Raw genomic sequence first — 19,884 nt, forward strand, 5'->3', positions numbered from 1 at the left:
TCCTGTGTCTCCCTCCCCCCACCCCGCTGTGCCCCCCAGACCCCCCATTCCAGGAGGAGGCTGGTCCTCAGGCTCAGCAGAACGGCCGAGAAGCCGAGCGGCGGACAAACGCGTGAGGGCTCCTTTGTTTAGTGTCCAGGAGACGCATGAGTTTGTGTCTGCGGGCGCCTTGCTGTCTCCCGGGCAGTTTCACAGTGGGTTTAGCAGAAAGGGAAGAGTGGGATTCTGAGGACTTAGGGCCATGTATTATTGTCTTACTGTACAAGTACAGTACAGGCTTTTGAGTTTGCAAAAACAAACAAATTCCCTATCGAGTATTTTTAGAGATTTTCATGTTTTGGCATCTTTTTTTTTGGTTTTAATAACATGTCCTGCTGGTTTTTGCAGTTTTAAGTTAAAAAATATATAACTTTACTCTCAGAATTAAGAAATAGGGCAGAGGCAATATATTCGGTAGCAGGAAGTCTGTGTTAAGTAAATGCCTCCAGCACCAATTGTGGTCCAGACCGGTTTTCGGGGGGCCGCAGGTTTGGGGGCCCATTAGCTGGCTGACATGTGCTCCCACAGTGCCAGGTCTCTGCTCCCTCGATTAACCTGGGGGTCCTGTTTCACCTGCTGCAGACACAGAGCCTTTGCATCTAAGACTCTTAACAGGTAAACGTTCGATAAGCAGTAAGGGAATCGCAGCAGCAGGCGTCAGCAAGGACTGAACTCAAACTGTTAGCCCGGGATCACCTCTTGGTGTTGCTTTGGAGACATGTGATGCCGGAGTGGGGCCTCTGCCTCCTGCGCAAAGCCCTCCTTTCTCAGGGTTGCCCAGCAGGAAGGAGTCCGCGTTTCAGAGAAGACACCTGCAGGGTAGCAGCAGCCCCCATAAGGTTTAGTCCAAGGGGTGTCAGGAGCTTTCCTTCATTTCGGTGTCTTGGAAAAAACTTCCATGTGCGTTACCCCACATCAGTAAAGCTTCTGTTGAACAGGTTAAAGGCTTCTTTGGTTCCCTGTGTTGTGCTTTTTCCAATACTCCATCCCTGTGACGAGTCAACGGCCACACTCGTTTCCTAGGAGGAGAAGTAGGAGTCTGTAACATTGGTCTGGTAATGAATGGGCATCATTTTCCAGTGAAAACAGCAGGTCCACACTCTGTCCGCGTACAACAAGCTGTTTTATTTCAGACCTCCTCTAGCCCGTGAATAGTCAGGGGAAGGTAATGTCTGCGTTCATGTGCCATCATTTTATCAGAACCGCGCTCTCATTTCCTTCTCACTTGATGGCGTGACGAGGACACCAACCCAGGAGGCACACCGGGCGTTCGGCCTTGTGCAGTGGTCTCAGGGGAGCGGGGACAATGAGAGTGTGGGGAGGAGGTCCCTGAGACCTCAGGAAGGGGCGCAGCCTGCTGGCCTCCGTGTCATGCCGCTGGGCATTGGCCTGTCCCCCTGCACCCGTCGCCTGGGGAACGCCGAGGCTCCTCAGCAGGCCCCCTCGTAGACGTGAGCCCGGGGGACGGGAGAACTCGCAGCTGGGTGTGTGTGAATGTTCAGAGTGGCCTCGTTCCTCCTTGCCCCACGCGGGAAAGTGGCACGTCCACCCAGTGGGTGCCCCCCCGTCAGGTTCCTCCGTGTTTGCCGGTTTGGCAAGAATAGCACAGACGCGTTTTCTTCTACGGAGCTTGTGTTCGGAGGCAAGAGGTGTCTATTCAACTTGACTTTCTGGCTGAGCTGAGGTCTGCGGGGTTCTCTGTGGTGGGATCGTCTTGTCCCTTGTAATTAATAAGTAATTTGTGTGTGTGTGTGTGGTGGAAGGAGATACTTTCAGATGCTCTAAATAACTTGCTCCACTAGTTAACATCCATCTATGATTCTCACCTGGATCAGGTATTTCCCCAAAGACTGGCAAAGAGTGGTTTTTTAATTCCGTCTCATTTTTTCTTTATAAGGTGACAGTATCTGGTACAGAAGAGTTTCTCCCTTTTCCTCTCTTTATTGATTTATATCCTTATGACTCATGGGTTTTATTTTATTCCGTGGGTTATAATGTTACTCTAACATTGTTCTGCGTGTGGCCAGTGGGAGCAAGTTTCCACCGGCTGTGTCCCTTAGAGCATGCGCACCGCGGTCCCCGCCCACTCGGGCGGCTGGTCCTTTCCCAGCCTCTGGCCAGTGGTCAGCCTGCTGGCTGCTCCGAAGGGCCGGGCTGTGAGAGGGGGAGGCCGGCTCGAAGTGCGGCTGGGCACCGGGCTACTTCCATGGTGTTCGCTGTCAGTGAGATGCTTTCGACACTCCAGAAGCATAAATCATTCCCTTCAAAGACCTGATAGCGATCTTCGCCGCTCTTAAATGTGACTCATGAGAGCAGAAGTGCGCGAATGAACTACTGATGCCAGTGCCTCCACTCAGCGCTGTGTCTGGTTGGATGTGGCCTCATCTGCGCCTAATGATGGGAAACACTGCGTGACTCAGTCCATTGAGTGGAGACCAGAGGGCGAGGTCAGGAACAGTCCTGCTGAATGGTGAGTTTGGGGCCAAGAAAAATATTTAGTTCTGCCTTTGAGTAGTCAGCCTGCCAAGTACCAGTCACCTCGACATTTCCGAGGTGCCCTTTTGCAGTTTTGAGGTGCTGCACGTACACAGTGCTAGGCCCGCGACTTTCTCCTGGACGAGAGCAGTAGCGCTATTTTAATGCGGTCAGTCCTCTTACTGCTCTTCATACACTGTAGCTACTTTGATCAATAAAATGTAACATCAACATTTTCTCATAGACATTAGATATATATGTGACTCAAGATTTTGTGAATAACCTTGATGATTGAAGGGCAACTTCATTGCAAGAAAAGAAAACTAGTAAGTGCGAACTAGTGTACTTCAGTTCTTTAGAGCTCCAAAAAACATAAAGCAGAGAAAAACTCCGAAAACTGTTCATCAGAAATCTCTCCTCAGACTGGTGTGTGCGTAGCTTCATATTTAAGATTTCATGTTGGGTCAAGAATCTATAGAGAAACCATGCAACATGATGGAGCTATTAAAATACATGTCTGCAAGCAGGAAGTGCTTTGAAATGAGTGGAATCTAGGCATAGCCTTTGTTCGTTAAATCGGATTTACTCTAAATTGTGAGTTAGAAGTTGCATTTGCAAGGTTGTAGGGTTGACCTTTGTGTCTTTAGGTAAGAAATTTGTGATGTAACATGAGGGAACTGGTCTCCTTTAGCCAAGCATTTTTTTATATTAACTCTTATTTTAAAATGCTTTCTATCCAATAGCTAGTTATGTATGTGTGTTTGTGTATACATGTATATATGTGTATATATAATACACTTTTCTAAAAAATAGTGTATATTTGGTGCAAATAAAATGCACCAAATGATTTTCTTTCAAATATATATTTAAGCCTCATCTTTTTTTTACTGTATTGTATGTTTTACTACTCTTTTTTTTTGAGGTTTTTATTTATTTATTTTTAGAGAGGGGAAGGGAGGGAGAGAGAGAGAAACATCAATGTATGTTCGCCTCTTGTGTGGCCCCCACTGGGGACCTGGCCCACAAACCGGCATGTGCCCTGACTGGGAATCGAACCTGAGACCCTTTGGTTCGCAGCCTGCGCTCAATCCACTGAGCTATGTCAGCCAGGGCTGTTTCACTAGTCTTTTATAATTGATAAAGAATCAGATTAGTGTTCTGAAATGTATGTTGGTTTATTTTAAGTCAATTTCTGTAGAAATTTTAAAATTCAGTATCTCAGAGGATATTGAACAAAGTAAATGTAAATTTTCTTACTTTGATTAGTATGTTGGCTATGGTGAATATATTAGCTGTGGTTGTTCAAATAATTGGGAAAAGTATACAGAATGATTTAATTTGCTTATAACGATCTCAGCTTTAGAAATTTTATAAATTGAGAACTAGGAAAGGTGAAAGGTACGTACAATTACCGTGCTGTGATGCTATTTCAGTGCTCAAAATAAGATGGCCATCTGCCACAGTGTCACTGAGGACTAGAGTATTCATTATATAATTTATAATATATATGGAATACTGTGTTTAAATTTGTAAATATTTACCAGGATCATGTGAATATTGAAAATGTAGCCCACTGATATAGTTTCTTAAAACTAAGCAGCTTTTTCATTGAGCTAGCTTTTATATCTGAAATTCAGATTCCTAATTACATAGTGTTAGTTTTTGCAAGTTATATGACTGTACACAAGAATAGGGGAAGATTGTTTCACTTTTTACCACGTGCCAAATTGGTGAATGCATGTCAAAACATGTGGCGCTCTTGAAGAGTTCAGGGCATGCGTCTTAGCCGCGTTGAACACACCCAGAAGCTCCCACTAAGAAAGAGCTGGCGGGCAGGAGGCGAGGCCTCTCCCGCCGAGATCCCCGCAGCAGCCGGACGCCTGCGGTCCTTCTCATCCCACCCCGGGCCCTGCCCGACACCCCCCTGGTTCCAAAGTTTACTCCTTGCCTGGTCCCCATGGGGTTGCCTTTCCTGTCCCCGCCCACTTCTACTCAGTTACTGGTCCTGGCAGACGGCCTCGCCACCCAGAACCGGAGCGTCTGTCCTGTCGTCCTCAGCCCAGTCACGCGTCCCTCGCTCAGCAGGTGCACAGTGGGCACTGCTGCATGCCGGGCGCTTGCTGGGGACACAGCAGGGAGAAAGGGACACATTCCTGCCTTCGTGGGACCGGCGTGGTAGCCGAGGAGACAGACAGCAAACAAGTGCCAAAACTGAACCCGGTGATTACAGGTTGTCATTGTTGCTTGTGGAAGGAGGAGTCTGAGCATGGGAGGGGTGCTCGGGGCGGGGCCCAGTCTGACCTGGGGAGGATGGGGCAGTCAGGGGTTCGGGGTCCAGAGGACAGGAGGACAGAGGAGGCCCTGACACCGCCAAGGTGGGCAGAGGTTCCCAGAGCAGGGGCCATGTGTGTGGAAGGGGGTCAGTGAAGGGCCCCGGGTGGGCTTGTGGGGCAGGCAGGCCATCGCTGACAGGAGTGGCACTTGGCGAGGAGTCGGGTTTAGTCTCAGGATGACGGAGGTGCCCTATAGTGATTCGTGTTTTCGGAAGCTGCTGTGAGAACGGTGGGAGAAGAGGGGCAGCCACGTGGGCTGGGGCGGCAGTGTCTGCCTGGGGGGCTCAGTGCTGCCCGCTGGGGGCCCTGGCGGCGGGGACAGGACCGTGGAGAAGCAGGGGCATTTCAGCCACAGAGCCAGTGGCCCCGACTGATGTGCTGGCTGGGTGCAGGGGCCACGGGAGAGGGCAAAAGGACGATGACTCTGGGACTTGAACGAGGCCTCTGCTCTGAAGTGGGGCCCACACACCTCTGGGGGTGCAGAGCAGGGGCGGGGTCCTGATGCCCTTCCGTGGGTGTGCAGGATGGGCGGTCTCTGCAGAGCCCCAGGACGCCTCTGTGGAGCCCAGGGGGCTCGGCACTGGGCCACGCTGGACTCTCCCATGGGCTCCTTAGCTGTCACACAGCTGTGGTGACACGTGCCCTCGACGAAGCAAGGCGTGCACCTTGACCCCTGCGTGCCTCTCGCGGTGTGCGGGGCAGACGCAGGCAGGCAAACTGGAGGGCTCCGCGGGCCCCGCTGCCATGCACACCGCTGCGGGCCAGGTGGACTTCACACCTGAACACGAAGGTCAAGTAGAGAAGCGTAGGGCAGGGGACACGGAGGTCAGAGTAGGGAGGGTTCTCCGGTGACTTGAGGAAGCCTTCATCTTGGGGGGAGGCCGATTCTTTGGACCACGTTGGAAGGATGGATTTCTCGTCCTCAGTTAATGGAAGCCGCCACTGGGAGGGTTTTAGAGGGACACAGGGTGGAAGAAAATACATGTAACACCGAGGACCCACGTCCAGGATGTTTTTGTCACTTTGTGAGGAGAATAATGAAGTGACAGTGTGTGTTTGTTACCCCGTCAGCTAATCCCACTGACCTGGGTGCCAGTTTCGACCCTGCAGGGCTTAGCTGTGAAGAGCTCAGACTCGCGTGGGGACGGCGCGGAAGCGGCGTGGAGGGCGGGGCCGTGTCGCATTTGCAGTTCGGTTTCCGTGTCCTGCGTGGGGCCTGCCACTCAGCCGGCCTTCAGCTCATGTTTGGGGAACTCATGGGGTGGAGGCGACATCACCAGCAGTGTGTACACGGAAGAGGAGACACCCTCCTGGAGGCCTGGCCCGGTCCGTCCAACCCTGGCCGTCACAGTGTGCGTCACAGTGTGCGTCTGGCTCGGACACGCAGAGCCGCAGGCCCCCGTCTGCGGCCTGGGACATCCTGGTGCGTGTGGGGCGTGCCAGGTCCCGAGCAGTTTGCAGGAAGCTGGCTGGGCGTGTTTCCCACATCATGGGTCGGGGAGGGAAGCCTCTTGGTCTGTCAGGCCAGACTCAGCAGAGAGAAGTTCCTCTCGCCCCCCAGGATTTGCTGAGCAGGCGCATTGCTGTGGAGACTGGGCGTGGCGTGGCGGTGGGTGCTGGGTTCGCCGGTCGGCGCTCAGGGCCGGCGAGTGGCAGGCAGGAGGGCGTGGCCGTCCCATGGGCTCCCTTCGAAGGGCTGGGTGGTTCTCTGATCTGGGATGGTGAGCCATGTGAATTGGTGCTGATGCCGGTACTTAACTTTCAACTTTGCATTTCTGCAGGTCCGTGAAGTTCCCGCTGCTTCGGACGATGGATGAACAATCGCAAGGCATGCCAGGGCCACCTGCTCCTCAGTTCCAGCCCCAGGTGATGTGTTCTCGCGAGGGCCGGCGGAAGCGCCCGGGCCTGGGTGGGCGTGGCTTACTCTTCAGGTAGTATTTCAGAATAGTGTGTCCCACGTGCAGAAGTGCAAACAAAGTTGCAGCTTCCGCTTTTAACGGCAATGGAGTGACCTTGAGAGATTTTGAGGGTTAACATTAGGCTTAGGGAGGGGAGCCCAAAGAGGTGGCTGTGTCCGTGGACTTTGTGCCCATCTCCGCTTTGGCCGGTGACCCTGCCTTGTCCCCAAATGCCTCCCATCAGGGCCACTTCTCTCGCTCTCTGACCAGTTGGTGCTTTTCCTTTCAGGCAGTTGCTTGGTTTTCCCTAACTCAAAACGAGGTAACTGTTTTAGTAAGAAACGAACACACGCCCTTGAAACTCGTGACGTGGGTGCGTGGCCTCCACCCAGCTCTGCTGGTGTCCGGTGGTGTTTGAGGTGGACGTCCTCGTGTGGCAACTCTCTCCACAAAGGCTGCGTTGCTCGGCCTGGCTCGGTGTTGCTTAGAGGGTCACCCTGAAATCGTGGGAAGGATTGGTGGGCCTTTCAGAAGAGCTCTGGGGTCACAGAGGTTTGGGAGGCGTGGGGGAAACCCCTGCTGGTCCTCCCTCGGAGCCTCTGAGGCACCTGCACGCTGGCCTCTCTCACAGGAGGAGGGGACGTCGGGGCAGCGTCCTCCACCCCGTCCTGACCACGGGGCCCTCTTTCTCTGCCTGTAGGACATCCACTGACTCCTCCCAGATCCGGGCCTGTGAGGGGTGGTTCCGGAAACACTGCCCACTGGCAGGTGCCTTAGCTCTGAAAACGGCCCCTGTGACTTTGCTCCTCGCGCCTCAGGCCCGCCCCCACCTTCTCCAATGTCAGAAATCCTACCCACCTTTCAAAGGGTGGCATCCATCCAAAATGCCCTCTCTCTGTGAAGGTCTCCTACCCTGTTTTCAAATGTAGCATCTTTTCTTAGCAACCTGAGGGTTCTTGTACTGTATGTCTCTTCTGGCATTTCCAAGACCTTGGTGTCCTCTCCTGCGGACCTGCCCCTCACCTGCCCTGCCGATTGGAGTGGAGTCCTGTCCACTGAGGCGGGGGCCCTGTGGACAGCCGTGCTCACGCGCAGCAGGGCCCCATCCGGAAATGCCCCCGAGCCAGCTGGGACCCGGGCAGACAAGCAGGGCACAGCCGGCCCCGCCCCGGACTGGGCCCCGCCCCGCTTCCCGTGGTCCCCGCCTGGCTCTCAGTGCTCGGAGACGAGACCCTGCAGCGTGGAAAAAGCCAGCACTCAAGGTCAGGATGCCTGTTCTCGTTCTTAAGTCGACTCTCTGTCCCGTGCGACGGTCATGAGTTACCAAGACTACAGGACGCGGCATCTATTAGATGTACACCTGGCCCAGTGCCAGTTCCGCACACGGACACGAGCACCCTCATTTCCTGTTACTTCGCTCTCAGCAAAGACTGCGAAAGAAACACCTCTGAAAACGAGGTCACGCGTGTTGTAATTTTGAAATTCACAGTTTTGAGCAGTCCTGAGTTGCCAGGGAAAAAGCCAGGCACTTTCATGTTTGCCTCCCGCTGGCTCACCAGCGGGGGAGGTCGGGCGGCGGCGGGGGCCAGGACGGAGAGCGATTGTTTCCGGAGAGGCTGGCCGCCACACAGCGGACCTCAGGATTCTCCGCCTGGCTGGCCTCCCTCTTCACGCTGTCCCTCCTCCTGCCCCCTGCTGCTGCTCCTGTGCGGGGGACCTGGTGCCTGCCATTGGGGGCGGGTGGGGGGCAGCTTCCCCTGGCCTCCACCCTGAGCGTGCGAGGCGGTGAGAGAGAGATGGCCTGACGGTGCGGAGGCCCTCGTGCTCTTGATGTCTCGGACCAGTGTGGCGGCTCTCGGAGCGTTATTTTAACCGGCTGAGGGGGACAGCCCTGCCCGGGGCGACAGCCTTCCTTTGTTTTGTTCCACGCCCCTGTCCTGATCACGGCGGGATGTGGCCACGTGTGGCCCACCAGTGACTCGGGTCACGCTGTGACACTGGCGTCGGCCAGGACATCTACCGAAAACCAAGGACGACCCGGCTTGTGTGCCGTAGACCGACGTCCTGTCGCCATGATGACACGTGTGCTGGGGGTGCCCCCCTTTCCCTCGTCCTGGGACAAGTGCCCCACCGGGTCTCCCCACCGTGCAGTTCATTTTCAGGGCAGCAGGAATTTAGGTTTCGGTGTGTGGGACCCAGAGATGTATGTGTCTTTATTATCATTATTATTTTTGCATTACTGCCATTTCTCGAGCTGAGGGATAATTTTTCCCCATCAGCTTTCCTTCTCTCCTTCCCTCCTCTGGACCTGTCCCCTGAGGCCTGGAAGGTGACGGGCCATTTTGGATGTTTGTCCTGTGTTCTCACTGCTTTAGTACCCTTGTTTACGGGATAATGGATTTAGTTCCGTTTTTACAGAACTACAAACTGTAGAAGGGTGGCGGCAGAGAAATAGTAAAAATATTTACTTTTGACTGAGACTGGTTCCAAGCAGTGGAAGTTTCCAGCTAACGTCACATGGTGTTTTGCTTTGTGGTCACTGTGTGACCAGGGCTGTGGCGTGTTCACTTTCCTGACGTACAGTGGAATGGAAGAGGATCGTAACCGGTGCAGTTCTGAGACTTTCTGGGAGTGATCAGAGGAAGGAATAATGACCAGCCTTGGGCCCTAATTATTATTTGTGGACTTGAAGGTGTCTAGGGTAAGGCTTTGGCTGCCTGAGGCAGAGGGAGGCAGCCAGACCCATGGCAGAAACACGGCTCTCTGCCCCTGTGGGGCAAGGATTCCATTGTCTCGGGGTCGCCCAGCCCGGGAGTGAGGTGGATGGCCAGCCTCGAGGCAGCCCCAGTGACAGCCCGCTGGGTACCACATCCTGGGGAGGGAGCCTGTGGGGGTGATGAGGGTGACCCTGAGACAGGGTCAGGCCGTCTCCCAGGGGCCTGAGTTGAGGGGGTAGGACTCTGGACATGATAAGGCCATGACCTTCCCCCTCATCAGCTGATCTTGCAGAACTACTTTCTTTATGAAATAAAGCTGCCCCTTCAGCTCCCTTCTTTTGATAAACTGGCTTTGCCCAGCGCTCGTCACAGAGCATCGGCAGGGCTGCTGTTTGGGGGTCTTCATGGAGACTTCGATGCGATGCTCTCCTCTAGACAGTTCACTTCAGCGAAAGAGCAGCAGCTGTTTGGGGGGCGCAAGGCCACACTCGGGTTTAATTCACGATCACGACCGGCGCCTCCCCCTGCACGCTGCCCGGGGGGGGCCCGCCAGCCCCGCCAGCCCCGCCCTTCCCCTGCCCTTCCCCTGCCCTGCGCCCGCTTGCTTCATTTTCTCCCGAACCTCCAGCACTTTCTCCCCCATCCCCACTCCGCCGCTTCCTGTTTCGCTGTAAGCAGGGAAGGACTCAGAAAAGGACTTCCCAGACGCCCGCAGGGTGTCCAGCTCCCCGAATCTGTCCTTGTCTCCTATCTGATGATTGAGCCGCACTGTTGTCACTGCCAGCCCCCTCCATCCCCTGCCCCTCTCTGCTCCCTTCGCCACGGCCACAGCGAGAGGCCAAGGGGCCGTGGGTTACTGCTTCCATCCTCAGGGCAAATGCAAACCAGCCAGCCTGGCAGGCCTTCTGTCCCTCTGCGGACCACCCCCCCCTGCATTGCAGAGTTCCCAGAAAGATGTGTTTGTCCCGCGTTCCCCCACACCCTCGCTGAGACGAGTGCACCCCAGTGATGCCTCTCCCACCCCACCCCACCCCTGTCCAACCCCCAGCGCCCCCAGTGCTCAGTCCCAGGGTCAGTTCCGAGGCAGCTGCACAGAGGGATGCTCAGAGCCTGAGCTCCGAGCTCACACAGGGTCGGAGAGCCAGGCGCGTGTGGCCTCGTGCGTACTTGTGAGTGGGGTGCCTGGTTGAAGGCCCGCAGGCCTCGCCTTCCTCTCTGACATGGGAGGGGACAGCCTCCTCACCACCAGAGCTGACCAGGGGCTTTTAGTGGCTGCTGGACGCAGAGTCCTCGCCCTCCAGAGGACGATGGCGACTGAGGTTGCCCGCCAGCAGGGTTGTGGCCACTGCTTCCCACCCACTGCTGGCCACTGGCCCCGCACCTGTCGCAGCCTTCGTTTCTACCCGGAGCCACTTGTCCCTCAGCCTTGTCTCCCAGCGAGGGGCTGCACTGCCCCTCCGGCGTGCAGGCCAAACCTGCAGCTCGCCGTCTCCTGGCCCGAACTCCTCACACCCACTCCGGCCCCTGGCTCCCTGGCACTGCCACACTCAGGCCACGTCTGGCGCCTGGTCCAGCCCCGTGTCCACTCCCACTGCACTCATTCCCCCCAGCTCCGTGGGAGCGTGGCCTGGGCGCGCTGCTGTGGTACGTGTGTGCGATCATAGCACGTGTGACCCCCGGCCCGGCCTCCCCGTGCCGGTCCCTCCAGCACACCGAGTCACACTGCCCTCCGAGACGTGCCCTCCAGTGCTTCCTCCCGCTCCTCCCTCTGGCCAGGAGGGAGGGCCACTTCAGTGTCAGCGTGACTGTCACCTGCTCAGCCGGGTCACCCCTCAGTGCCCCGGAAAATAACCCTCTGCCCACGTTCCCACAGAGCCCTGCGGTACACAGAGTGGTAGCAGACACGGGGTGTATTCACTTACTGTCTGTGTGTATACGGTGCACTTGTTGGTTTAACGCCCCCCCGCCCCCCCGTTAGTGTCTGTGGAATAAACGAACTCTCTTTGGAGAACTTGTGCCCCCACTTCTCCGTCTCTCTCAGCATCTCTCAGCAGAGGCTTTTCTCACCGTATCTGATGTCCCGGGTGCAGCTGATAGGCTGGGGAAGATGATCAGTATTTCTGGTTACATATCCGGATGTGGTCATTATTACGCTGAGTAGTATAACTAGTGATGATTAAATGATACCAATGCCAGGGACTAATAAATGTTTAGCTAGGTAATTGGTTATCTTTGGTCACTCATTTTTCTTGTGCGACAGGGGGTTTCCTCTTTCGCTTGTTAACAATCAGTTAATGATGATTAACGACACGCAGCCCAGACCGGTGTGCATCGCCCATGCTTCCTATCGCTGGGGACAGGCTGCGTCTGAGAGATCCCAGGAAATTTGGGGGAGACGATTTTTCACGTGGGAAGAAGAGTAATTAGACTGTGTTAGCGCATGTGGCGTTTTTGTGTGTGTTGTTTTGCTTTTTGGTTTACAGTGAGGTTTTTAAAAAATGCTGTATGACAGAGTTGTATGAGATATTGTCAAAAGTATATTCTAGTTGGTGTAGTTTGGAAAGGAGTAGTATCTTTTTTAAGATCATGGGATGAGCTTTCTTGACAGATAAAATTGAAGGATATGTTGAAGTTTTGTTACTTTTAAATTTCGGAGAGATTCAAAAACATTAATATAAAATATAAAGTAATTTATTAGTGTGCATGATTGGTCAAATGAAAGTCCTTAGGAAGGGAGGATTGTGGTAACGTGGAAAACCTTGTTAATGACGGAATATTACAATTAACTCGGGCTCGTGTATCTGACCACTGATAACAATGGCTCTAGGAATTACCAGGACTTGATTTCCTCTGGGGGGTGGTCTTTGGGGTCCGGGAGGTGACTCTAACTTCCCCAGAGAGAGCCGTCATCTTGCTGTTATCTCCAGTTACCTTATTGCTTCATACACGTCCTCGGATTCAGGTTCAGAGCAAATCAATTCATTTAGTCCAGCGAGGCATTTGAAGGGTGTGCACCTGTGAGAAGATAGCTGTGGCCGGCAGAATGAATTTTATTTTGAAGAGAGAGCTGTTCTCGTGCAGGGCACGGTGCACACAGCCTGCGGGTGGGGGTGGGGTGGGTGGGTACAAGGCCCGCCCCGGGTCCGTCAGAGAGACCCAGTGTGGAGTGGCGGGAACGCGTGCAGAGCACCCGGAGGTTCGCTGGGAAGAACCCGGGACACTCAGGCTGTGACGTGGGGCGTCGTCCACGCTGGGGGTTGGTTTCCCAGTCGTCCTGTGTGATTTTCAGCGTGCAGTTTGCTTCGAAGATCTCAGGATGCTTTTGTAATATAACCTGTTAGTATATAGATTCAGCTTCTGAAGAGACTGAACACAGTAATTTACCACCAAAACAGAACATCAGTGCTTCCAAAACCAGGTTTGATTACGCTCTTTACGTAAGAGTTGTGGGTGTCTCACGGTCAGTCATCACGAAGCAAAGCCACATTGACACCCAGTGCACAGGCCTGTGGCATCCATGCTCATCGGTCCCGCTTTGAGACTCCCTGAGCCCCGCGTGACTGAGTCGGTGCCGTGGGCTGTGCGGCCCTGTCCAGCCGCCGGCGGAGGCGCTGTGTTCGGCCGCTGCAGCCCGTGTCCCGGGGAGCGAGCGCCCTCACACTCCGGGGCTGCTGGGTGTTGGCCTGCCCGTGACCTTCAGCCCTCGGCACGTCCCAGCCAGGCACCCCAGCTGCCATTCCACCTGGTTTTCTGTTCAGCGCTCCCCCCTCCCGGTAATTATTAACGAGACTTTGGGCAGAGTCACTGTGCTGGGCATGCCACACTGCCACCCGAGGGGACCCTGTCAGGAGGCCGCACCGCCTGCAAACGGGCGTCCCAGTGGAGACAGAGCCCGCTGGCCCAGGGGACGTGGGGCAGCGGGTAGAGGAAACCTCCAGCGTGGCCCAGAGAAAGAGGCGCTGGACGAGAAGGCTGAGGCCGAGACTAAGGAATTCTCACCCCAAAGCTCCAGGACCCCCAGCAGCCTGCACGCACGAGCCCGGCAGGAGAGTGAGTCAACGGACAGGCGGTGGGTGCAGTGGCCCCTGGGGAAGGCAGTCGCCGGGGGCCCGGCCTGTCCTCAGTGCTTCCCCTGCTCACTGCACTCAGACTCCCGTCCCCGGGAGGTGTGCCGGGTCTGCAGAAGCAGGACACCCAGCTGGGGGCCCGCCCAGCCCAGGAAGGGCCTGGGCCTCAGAAGTGGGCTTTGACTCCCAAGCTCTGCCTTTCCTGCTGTGCGTCATGGGGGCTCAGGGGGCTCTTTCTCGGAGCCAGACCAACCAGGAGAGCACGTGCTCACAGGGATGGGGTGTTAGTGCAGTCTCTGTGGGCACCGGTCCTGAGACGGGGTCTGTTCTGCCTGTCGGGCAGCTGCTGGGGGCAGAGGCAGGGGCCCGTCGTTGCAGGTCTGAGGCTCTCTGCACCCTCCGCCTGCTTCCCCCAGACTCTGGGTGGAGCTGCCGGCAGTCACCGTCTGCAAAGTGCCCTGCAGGCCTGACGTGTGCGTGAGGGCGTCCCTCTGCACCCGTGTCACGAGCATGTGTGTTGTCCTCTTCACGGCAGGCTGCCTGGCCTCAGGCCACCCTGTGCAAAGACAAAAGTCCATTTCTGTCTCTGGGAGACTTAGTGGAGGGGGATGAAACACGTGCGAACGAATGATTGTGACCAGTGAGACCCAGGACCCGGCCTGGTCCCGGAGTCTGTACAGCCGTGTGGAGAGCTGCACGGTGGCCGTCAGTTGCCGTGGACGCAGACCAGGAGCTGGGGAGCTGCCCCCGTGAGCCCCCCTCGATTCCCGAGCAGGGCCAGCAGTGACTCCCGACGGCGAGTGCAGACTCAACAGGCGCAAAGAGCAGGGCTGTCCGGAAGGTCCGAGAGGCCTCGGTGGTGCAGGGGGTGCACTGGGGAGACAAAGCAGTGGCTGGTGGGCGAGGCCCCAGGCCAGGGGCACAGGTGACTCGGAGGCCTCCCGTCATTGGCGGTCATCACTGCCTTTGTTGTGTAAGGACCAGGGCAGGTTTTCCTTTGATAAAGTTGAGGATTCTTTAGGCAACTCCTGAAACTCAGAAGCCGCTTTGCGCCGCTCGGAGCAGCACCTGGTCCCTAAGGGGCTGCAGGTGACTGAGACCCGCTTTGCACACCAAATTGGGAGAGAAAAGGCACTTTTTCAGTATTCTTTGGTTTGAATTGCATTATTTTGCTGAGTTATTTTATTCCCAGCATAACTCCATTGTGAAATTAAAAGTATACGAAGAGGGTTGGACATCACACAAAAAAGAGAGTGACTCTTCCTAGAAACTGTTCTCCACTTGCGTGGGCGTTCACAGATGGCACCGTGCGTTTGTCTGAAGCCCCCAACACAGTGCTCCCCGCCACGGGACAGAGCCCGTCAGGGTGGGGAGGCTCCGAGTGCGGCCTAGCAGGGTCATTACCGAGGTGAGCGCTTTGCCTGCCTGTCCGCCGGAGTCCCCGAGGAGCCCGTCCTGTACACGCCGGCTCTTCTAGAAACTGCCGTGCGGCAGGGAGACCAGGGGCAGTTGGGGACGTGCAGCGAGGATCCTTCTCATGTCAGCGCTGCACGTCCACCCTGGGTGACAGGACATGGGAGCAGATGACACGGGCCGTCACTCAGCCACGCCGCCCTCTGAAGAGAGGCCATGGGGGGAAGGTGCCGCAAATGGGCTGTGAAGCTTACACTCGCTGCCCACTGTTAAACAGATCACGGCTAATGAAGTGTCTAATGCTCAGGCCGCATCAGCCTAATCCTCAGTGGCAGTTCGTCCCCCGATTGCCAAAAACACCGCCCTCTGGCCCTCGCTCGCCACGCCGGCCGCCAAGCACAGGGAGGGGCCCAGGCTTAATAAACCCAGACAGTGTGTGATCTGACATGCAAATGTAGGTCATTGCATATGTAAATGTGCGATTACAAACCCGCATGCCAAAACACATTAGCGAGCCCCTGCTCTCAGCATGTGGCTGTCACACTGCCTCGGCGGCTCGAGCTAATATTTGTCAGTGACTGTGCGGACAGAAGATGGGATTCCCATCCCATGTAAAGTGCAGGGACCCTGGGATGGCCCTCCCGATGGCGAAGCCGTGTCTTAGTGCTGAGACTGGGGACACACTGTCATCACCTGGAGACTCCGTGGTCTGTGTCGATGCGGAAGAGGAAGGGGGTCCATTTCTTAGATGCGGGAGACTCTTTAAAAATACAAATTGTTCTCAGAGAACCGAGGAGCAACAGTGAGCAGATCAGCGGCTGCTGGGGCTGCCAGGGGGAGGGCCGCCTCGGTGGGCGCGGAGGGTTTGGAGGCAGTGAGGATACGCTGGGCTGCTACCCTGCGCACACGGCACTCCGCCTTTGTCCAAAGCCAGAAACGCGCAGCACCCGGAGCAAACCATGGCGTCAGCCGCGGACTCTAGGTGACGGTGACATGTCAGTGCCAGTTCTGAGCCATAGCAAACATACCATCTGGTGGGGGTGCTGGTAAGGGGGGCCCGTGCGTGTGGGCAGAGCCCAGGGGTACCTGGGACATCTCTGTACCTGCCTCTCAGTTTGGCTGTGAGCCGACAACTGCTTTGAAAACATACGGTGTTTTCACAAAAGGTGCCGCTGTGGCAGTGAGCCCCCCGCCCTGCCTCCAGAAGGGCCCTCTGTGCGAGTCACACGGCCAGGAAGCTCTGGGCTTTCGTGTGTTACCAGGCAGGTCAGGCTGAGTGAGTATATGTGTTAACTGATTCTGTTTCAACTCAGAGATTCTTTGAAAAGGAGGAGGATTATCAAAGAAGTACTAGATCGCAGAGGGCGTGTTTATGTTCTCTGAATGAAAGACGGCTTTGGGACTTCCTGTCTTCCCCTTCCCCCGCCTCCTCCTGTCCTCCTTCCTTCAGAGGCTTTTCTTTCCAGCCCTTTCTATACAACACGATACACGTTTTTACACGTGGCTTGTCGGTTACTTTTCCTCCCCATCAGGACCACTGGTGTGGCCGCCGCTGTGCCTGCTGGGTTGAGACAGAGCCTGCTTGGCACGGGAGCCCGGAACCACCGAGTCACGCCACCCCAGGGCTTGCCCGCGTATGTGAAAAGCATCATTGATTGTGTACACCGTGTGATTGAAAACTTTTCTGACTTTTTTAATTGCAGAAGGCCTTACGACCGGACATGGGCTATAATACCTTAGCCAACTTTCGAATAGAAAAGAAAATTGGTCGCGGGCAATTTAGTGAAGTTTATAGAGCATCCTGTCTCTTGGATGGAGTACCAGTAGCTTTAAAAAAAGTGCAGGTAAGACGATTTCAATTTTATAAATCACTGTAACCTCCTACTGCGTGCATGATCCGTAATCAGCAGAGGAGTCTGACCTCACTGATTGGGCTCCGACTGTCTCACACTGGGAATTCTGGGGAAGTGTAACAAGTGTCCTTTGTACTTGCAGGCTGGCTTGGGGGGCAGTTGCGCTGCTGCCTCTAGGCTCTCAGACGTGGGGGTTTTGTCACCCTGACTCGGTGGAGACCACAGTGACCCCCCCGAAGAGCATCCGTAGCGCTGGGTTTTCTGAGGCCGACTCGGGGTGCCAGCTCGCCCCTCGTGGGACGTGCAGCTGGATGCCACCTGCTGGCTCTGGGCGTCTCGATGGGCGAGGAGACCCCCGGAAGGGATTCCTGGGTTAATGGAGGGCCGTCGAGGTCAGGGTGAGGCAGGAGATGAACGTGGAGGGCATGCTGGCCATGAACCAAAGCAGCCGAAGTGGATGTGAGGAGAAGCCTGCGGTCCCACCCGAAATCTCCATGCTGCCTCAGCGTCACTCTAGAATCAGCCGTGCTCCAGGCCTGGTGCTGCTTTTCCCGGCTCCTCTTACCGCGGGGGCCCGCCCCCACCCCCCCAGGGCTCACTCGCCCTCACGAGTCTGGAAAGTCCTATTTCTCTCGCCCTCTCATCTGGAGCACTTGTCTCCCTGCCTCCGAGGGCCGCTGGCCTCCCCCAGTCCCGCCTTCCCCAGATGAGGGGCCGCGGTTCACACGTCCCCGTGGACACCCGGGTGCCCTTGGCGGCCTGCTCTCGGCTCGGCAGCACCTGCGGAGGCTGTTTCCTTTTTCAAAGCTGATTACGATGTCCCCGGTGGGAGCCGAAAATTACCAGGCCTCGGCCACAGCCCGCATGCGCCCATGCCCGGCAGAAATGGCCCCTCCTGTCGGACAGTGTCCCTTCCTCTTCTCAATGCAATTTCTCGATGGCACAGCAGCCCTAGCTCACTGTCCTCACCTGCCCACGCCCCGGGTGACGCCCTTCTCTTGTGCCTCCTGGGAGACTTTCCTGCTGGCAGCCGGTTCCTCCCACGTCCGTGCACCTGCCCTGCCCTGTCATGTCTCAGCCGCCTTTACGCCCACAGCTGTGGCCGCCCCCGTGCCTGGTGACGACGCTTGTTGCTCCCCCCACTGCTATGGTCTCCCCTTTCTGTTCCCTCCGGTGGCTCCTTGCCGTCCCACTGCTGTGGGGGCGTTCATTCCTCACGGTGGTAATTTCAGATCGTTTGCATCTCCTACGCCCATGTGCGCACTCCCAGCTCTGCTGTCCCCGGGCAAGGAGTCCCTGACTCTCGCAAGGCCTGCCTGGGCTTCTCGGGGCTTCCAGCTCTCGCAAACCCGGACCACGGAGGGATGTCCCGTGGTCCTCCTGAGAGGCTTTGTGGCGTGGAGGAACCCGTGGTGCAGGGCTCCCTGCCGGGTGGCAGTTGGAGCCCCTGCACCAGCCTGTGGCGTCAGAGGGCACCGGTGTGCACGAGGGTTTTCTGAGTGTGGAGTCCTGAGGGAGGCGGGTGGGGCCTCGTTCCAGACCGCCACTGCGGGACCTTCGGCCTCCGCGGGAAAGGGCCTGGCAGCTAGTGCGTGGCTCAGACGTGTGGGCGCACCACGGGGGCCAGGCCGTGGGGAGAGCGGGCGGGCGCCAGGGGCAGGCACGTGGGGGTGGAAGAGGTGTGACCCGGGGCTGAGGTCAGAAGGGGCGGGCTGAGGACCATCACAGGACTCCTCTGGGGACCGGCTGCACGACTGGTTCCTCAGGCTCGGGAAAGCCCAGTGGTCCGGGAGGCATTTGGCTACAATTTCCCTTTAAGCGAGGTTTACTTAAAGCAAGAGGCACCAGCTTAGCTGGACTCTCTTGCTGTGTGTTTTGAAGTGCTTTCTGCACTTCGTTTTCGGTGTTTTTCTTGTAACAAATTGACACCTGCCTTTCAAGGACGTTCCTGCCAAGTCACCGGAAGGTCTCCCGTGCCTCCGAAAGGTACCTGGAGTTTACCTTTTCAGCTTCGGTCACTGGTGCCGAATCTGGTCATTTTGGCAGAATTTGAAGGCGACAAAAGAAGACTTTTTAAGGGGTTCAGAGAATGCTCATCAGCCAGTACCTGTGTAAATACCGCTAGTAACTTTGCTCTTCCTAAGTAGAAAACAGATTCCAAAACTCAGAGAAACCGGTGGAGCTGAGAAAGATGGCTTGTGAAGACAAGCCTGTAAATATTTTATGGGAAGTGTTTTTACAAAATCCAGATTCTTTTTTCCCCGTACGTGTTGCCTTTTCTTGCTTATGCAATAAGACAGCTTTGAATTTCTATCTAGGGATTATTTAATCTAAAGGTTCAGTTTTCATTTTGTCTTGACTTGCTGGCTAAGAAAAAAGAAAGATAAGACACTTCCGAAGTTCCCGTTCAATGGATTTGTGCACGTGTGTTTGGTTCAGAACTTAGTGGTGCCTTGAGAGTGCTTCTTTCTCTCCATGTCTGGGGACTGACTTCCGATGAAACGCTAACTCGCGATTCCAAAGCAGTTTAAGTTGGGGCGGAGACACGCGGCACGGTCTGCCCGAGCGGTTCCTGTTTCCTTGGGGCTTCCGAGAACTCACACGTCTCCTGCACGTCCGCAGGCTTCCGTTTCAGAGTATCTTTTCCAGCGTGAAGACTGGATTCCTGGGAGATTAGGTCTCTACACATCTCCAGGCTTTTAGTTTACTCACTGGGACCAGAATGACCCCTTCCCTATGTGCTGGAAAAAGGCGGTTTCCAGGAATCCCTTTAAGGCCTGCGACATTTAGAGTTCTGTACTTCCCCACGGTGTTCCGAGCCGCCTCCAGCCCTGGGAGAGGCCTCGTTCCCGGGAACAGCGTAGCCGGCCCTGGTTTGGCAGGATCAGTGATTTCTCTTGCCACTTGGATTTTTTTAAAGCGCAGGCAGTCTGGGCGTGTGTGTGTTTTCCCTGCAGCCAACACCAAGCCCACAGTTCTGTGTTTGCATGAACACTTGTTAGTGTTGTTAACATGTGCTGCAGTGACACCGTGTCCTGGCACCGTGGGGAGAATTCGGGGAGGTGAGTGGCTTGTCTCTGTGAAACGGC

General features: G+C 55.8%; 1 protein-coding gene across 4 annotated transcripts in view; it reads left to right on the forward strand.

Annotated features, from left to right (window-relative positions):
- Positions 1-19,884, forward strand: part of NEK7 (NIMA related kinase 7) — a 117,354-nt gene that overhangs the window by 61,780 nt on the left and 35,690 nt on the right. For all 4 annotated transcript variants that reach the window (XM_053659548.1, XM_037150882.2, XM_037150883.2 and 1 more), the window contains exons 2-3: positions 6,629-6,713; positions 16,646-16,786. In XM_053659548.1, the coding sequence (XP_053515523.1) occupies positions 6,657-6,713; positions 16,646-16,786 (198 nt within the window). In that variant the 5' untranslated portion in view covers positions 6,629-6,656. The remainder of the gene's footprint in view (positions 1-6,628; positions 6,714-16,645; positions 16,787-19,884) is intronic.

The sequence above is a fragment of the Artibeus jamaicensis genome, unplaced genomic scaffold (assembly GCF_021234435.1).
Source record: "Artibeus jamaicensis isolate MK-2021 breed Jamaican fruit bat unplaced genomic scaffold, CSHL_Jam_final scaffold_754, whole genome shotgun sequence".
Classification (NCBI taxonomy): Eukaryota; Metazoa; Chordata; class Mammalia; order Chiroptera; family Phyllostomidae; genus Artibeus; species Artibeus jamaicensis.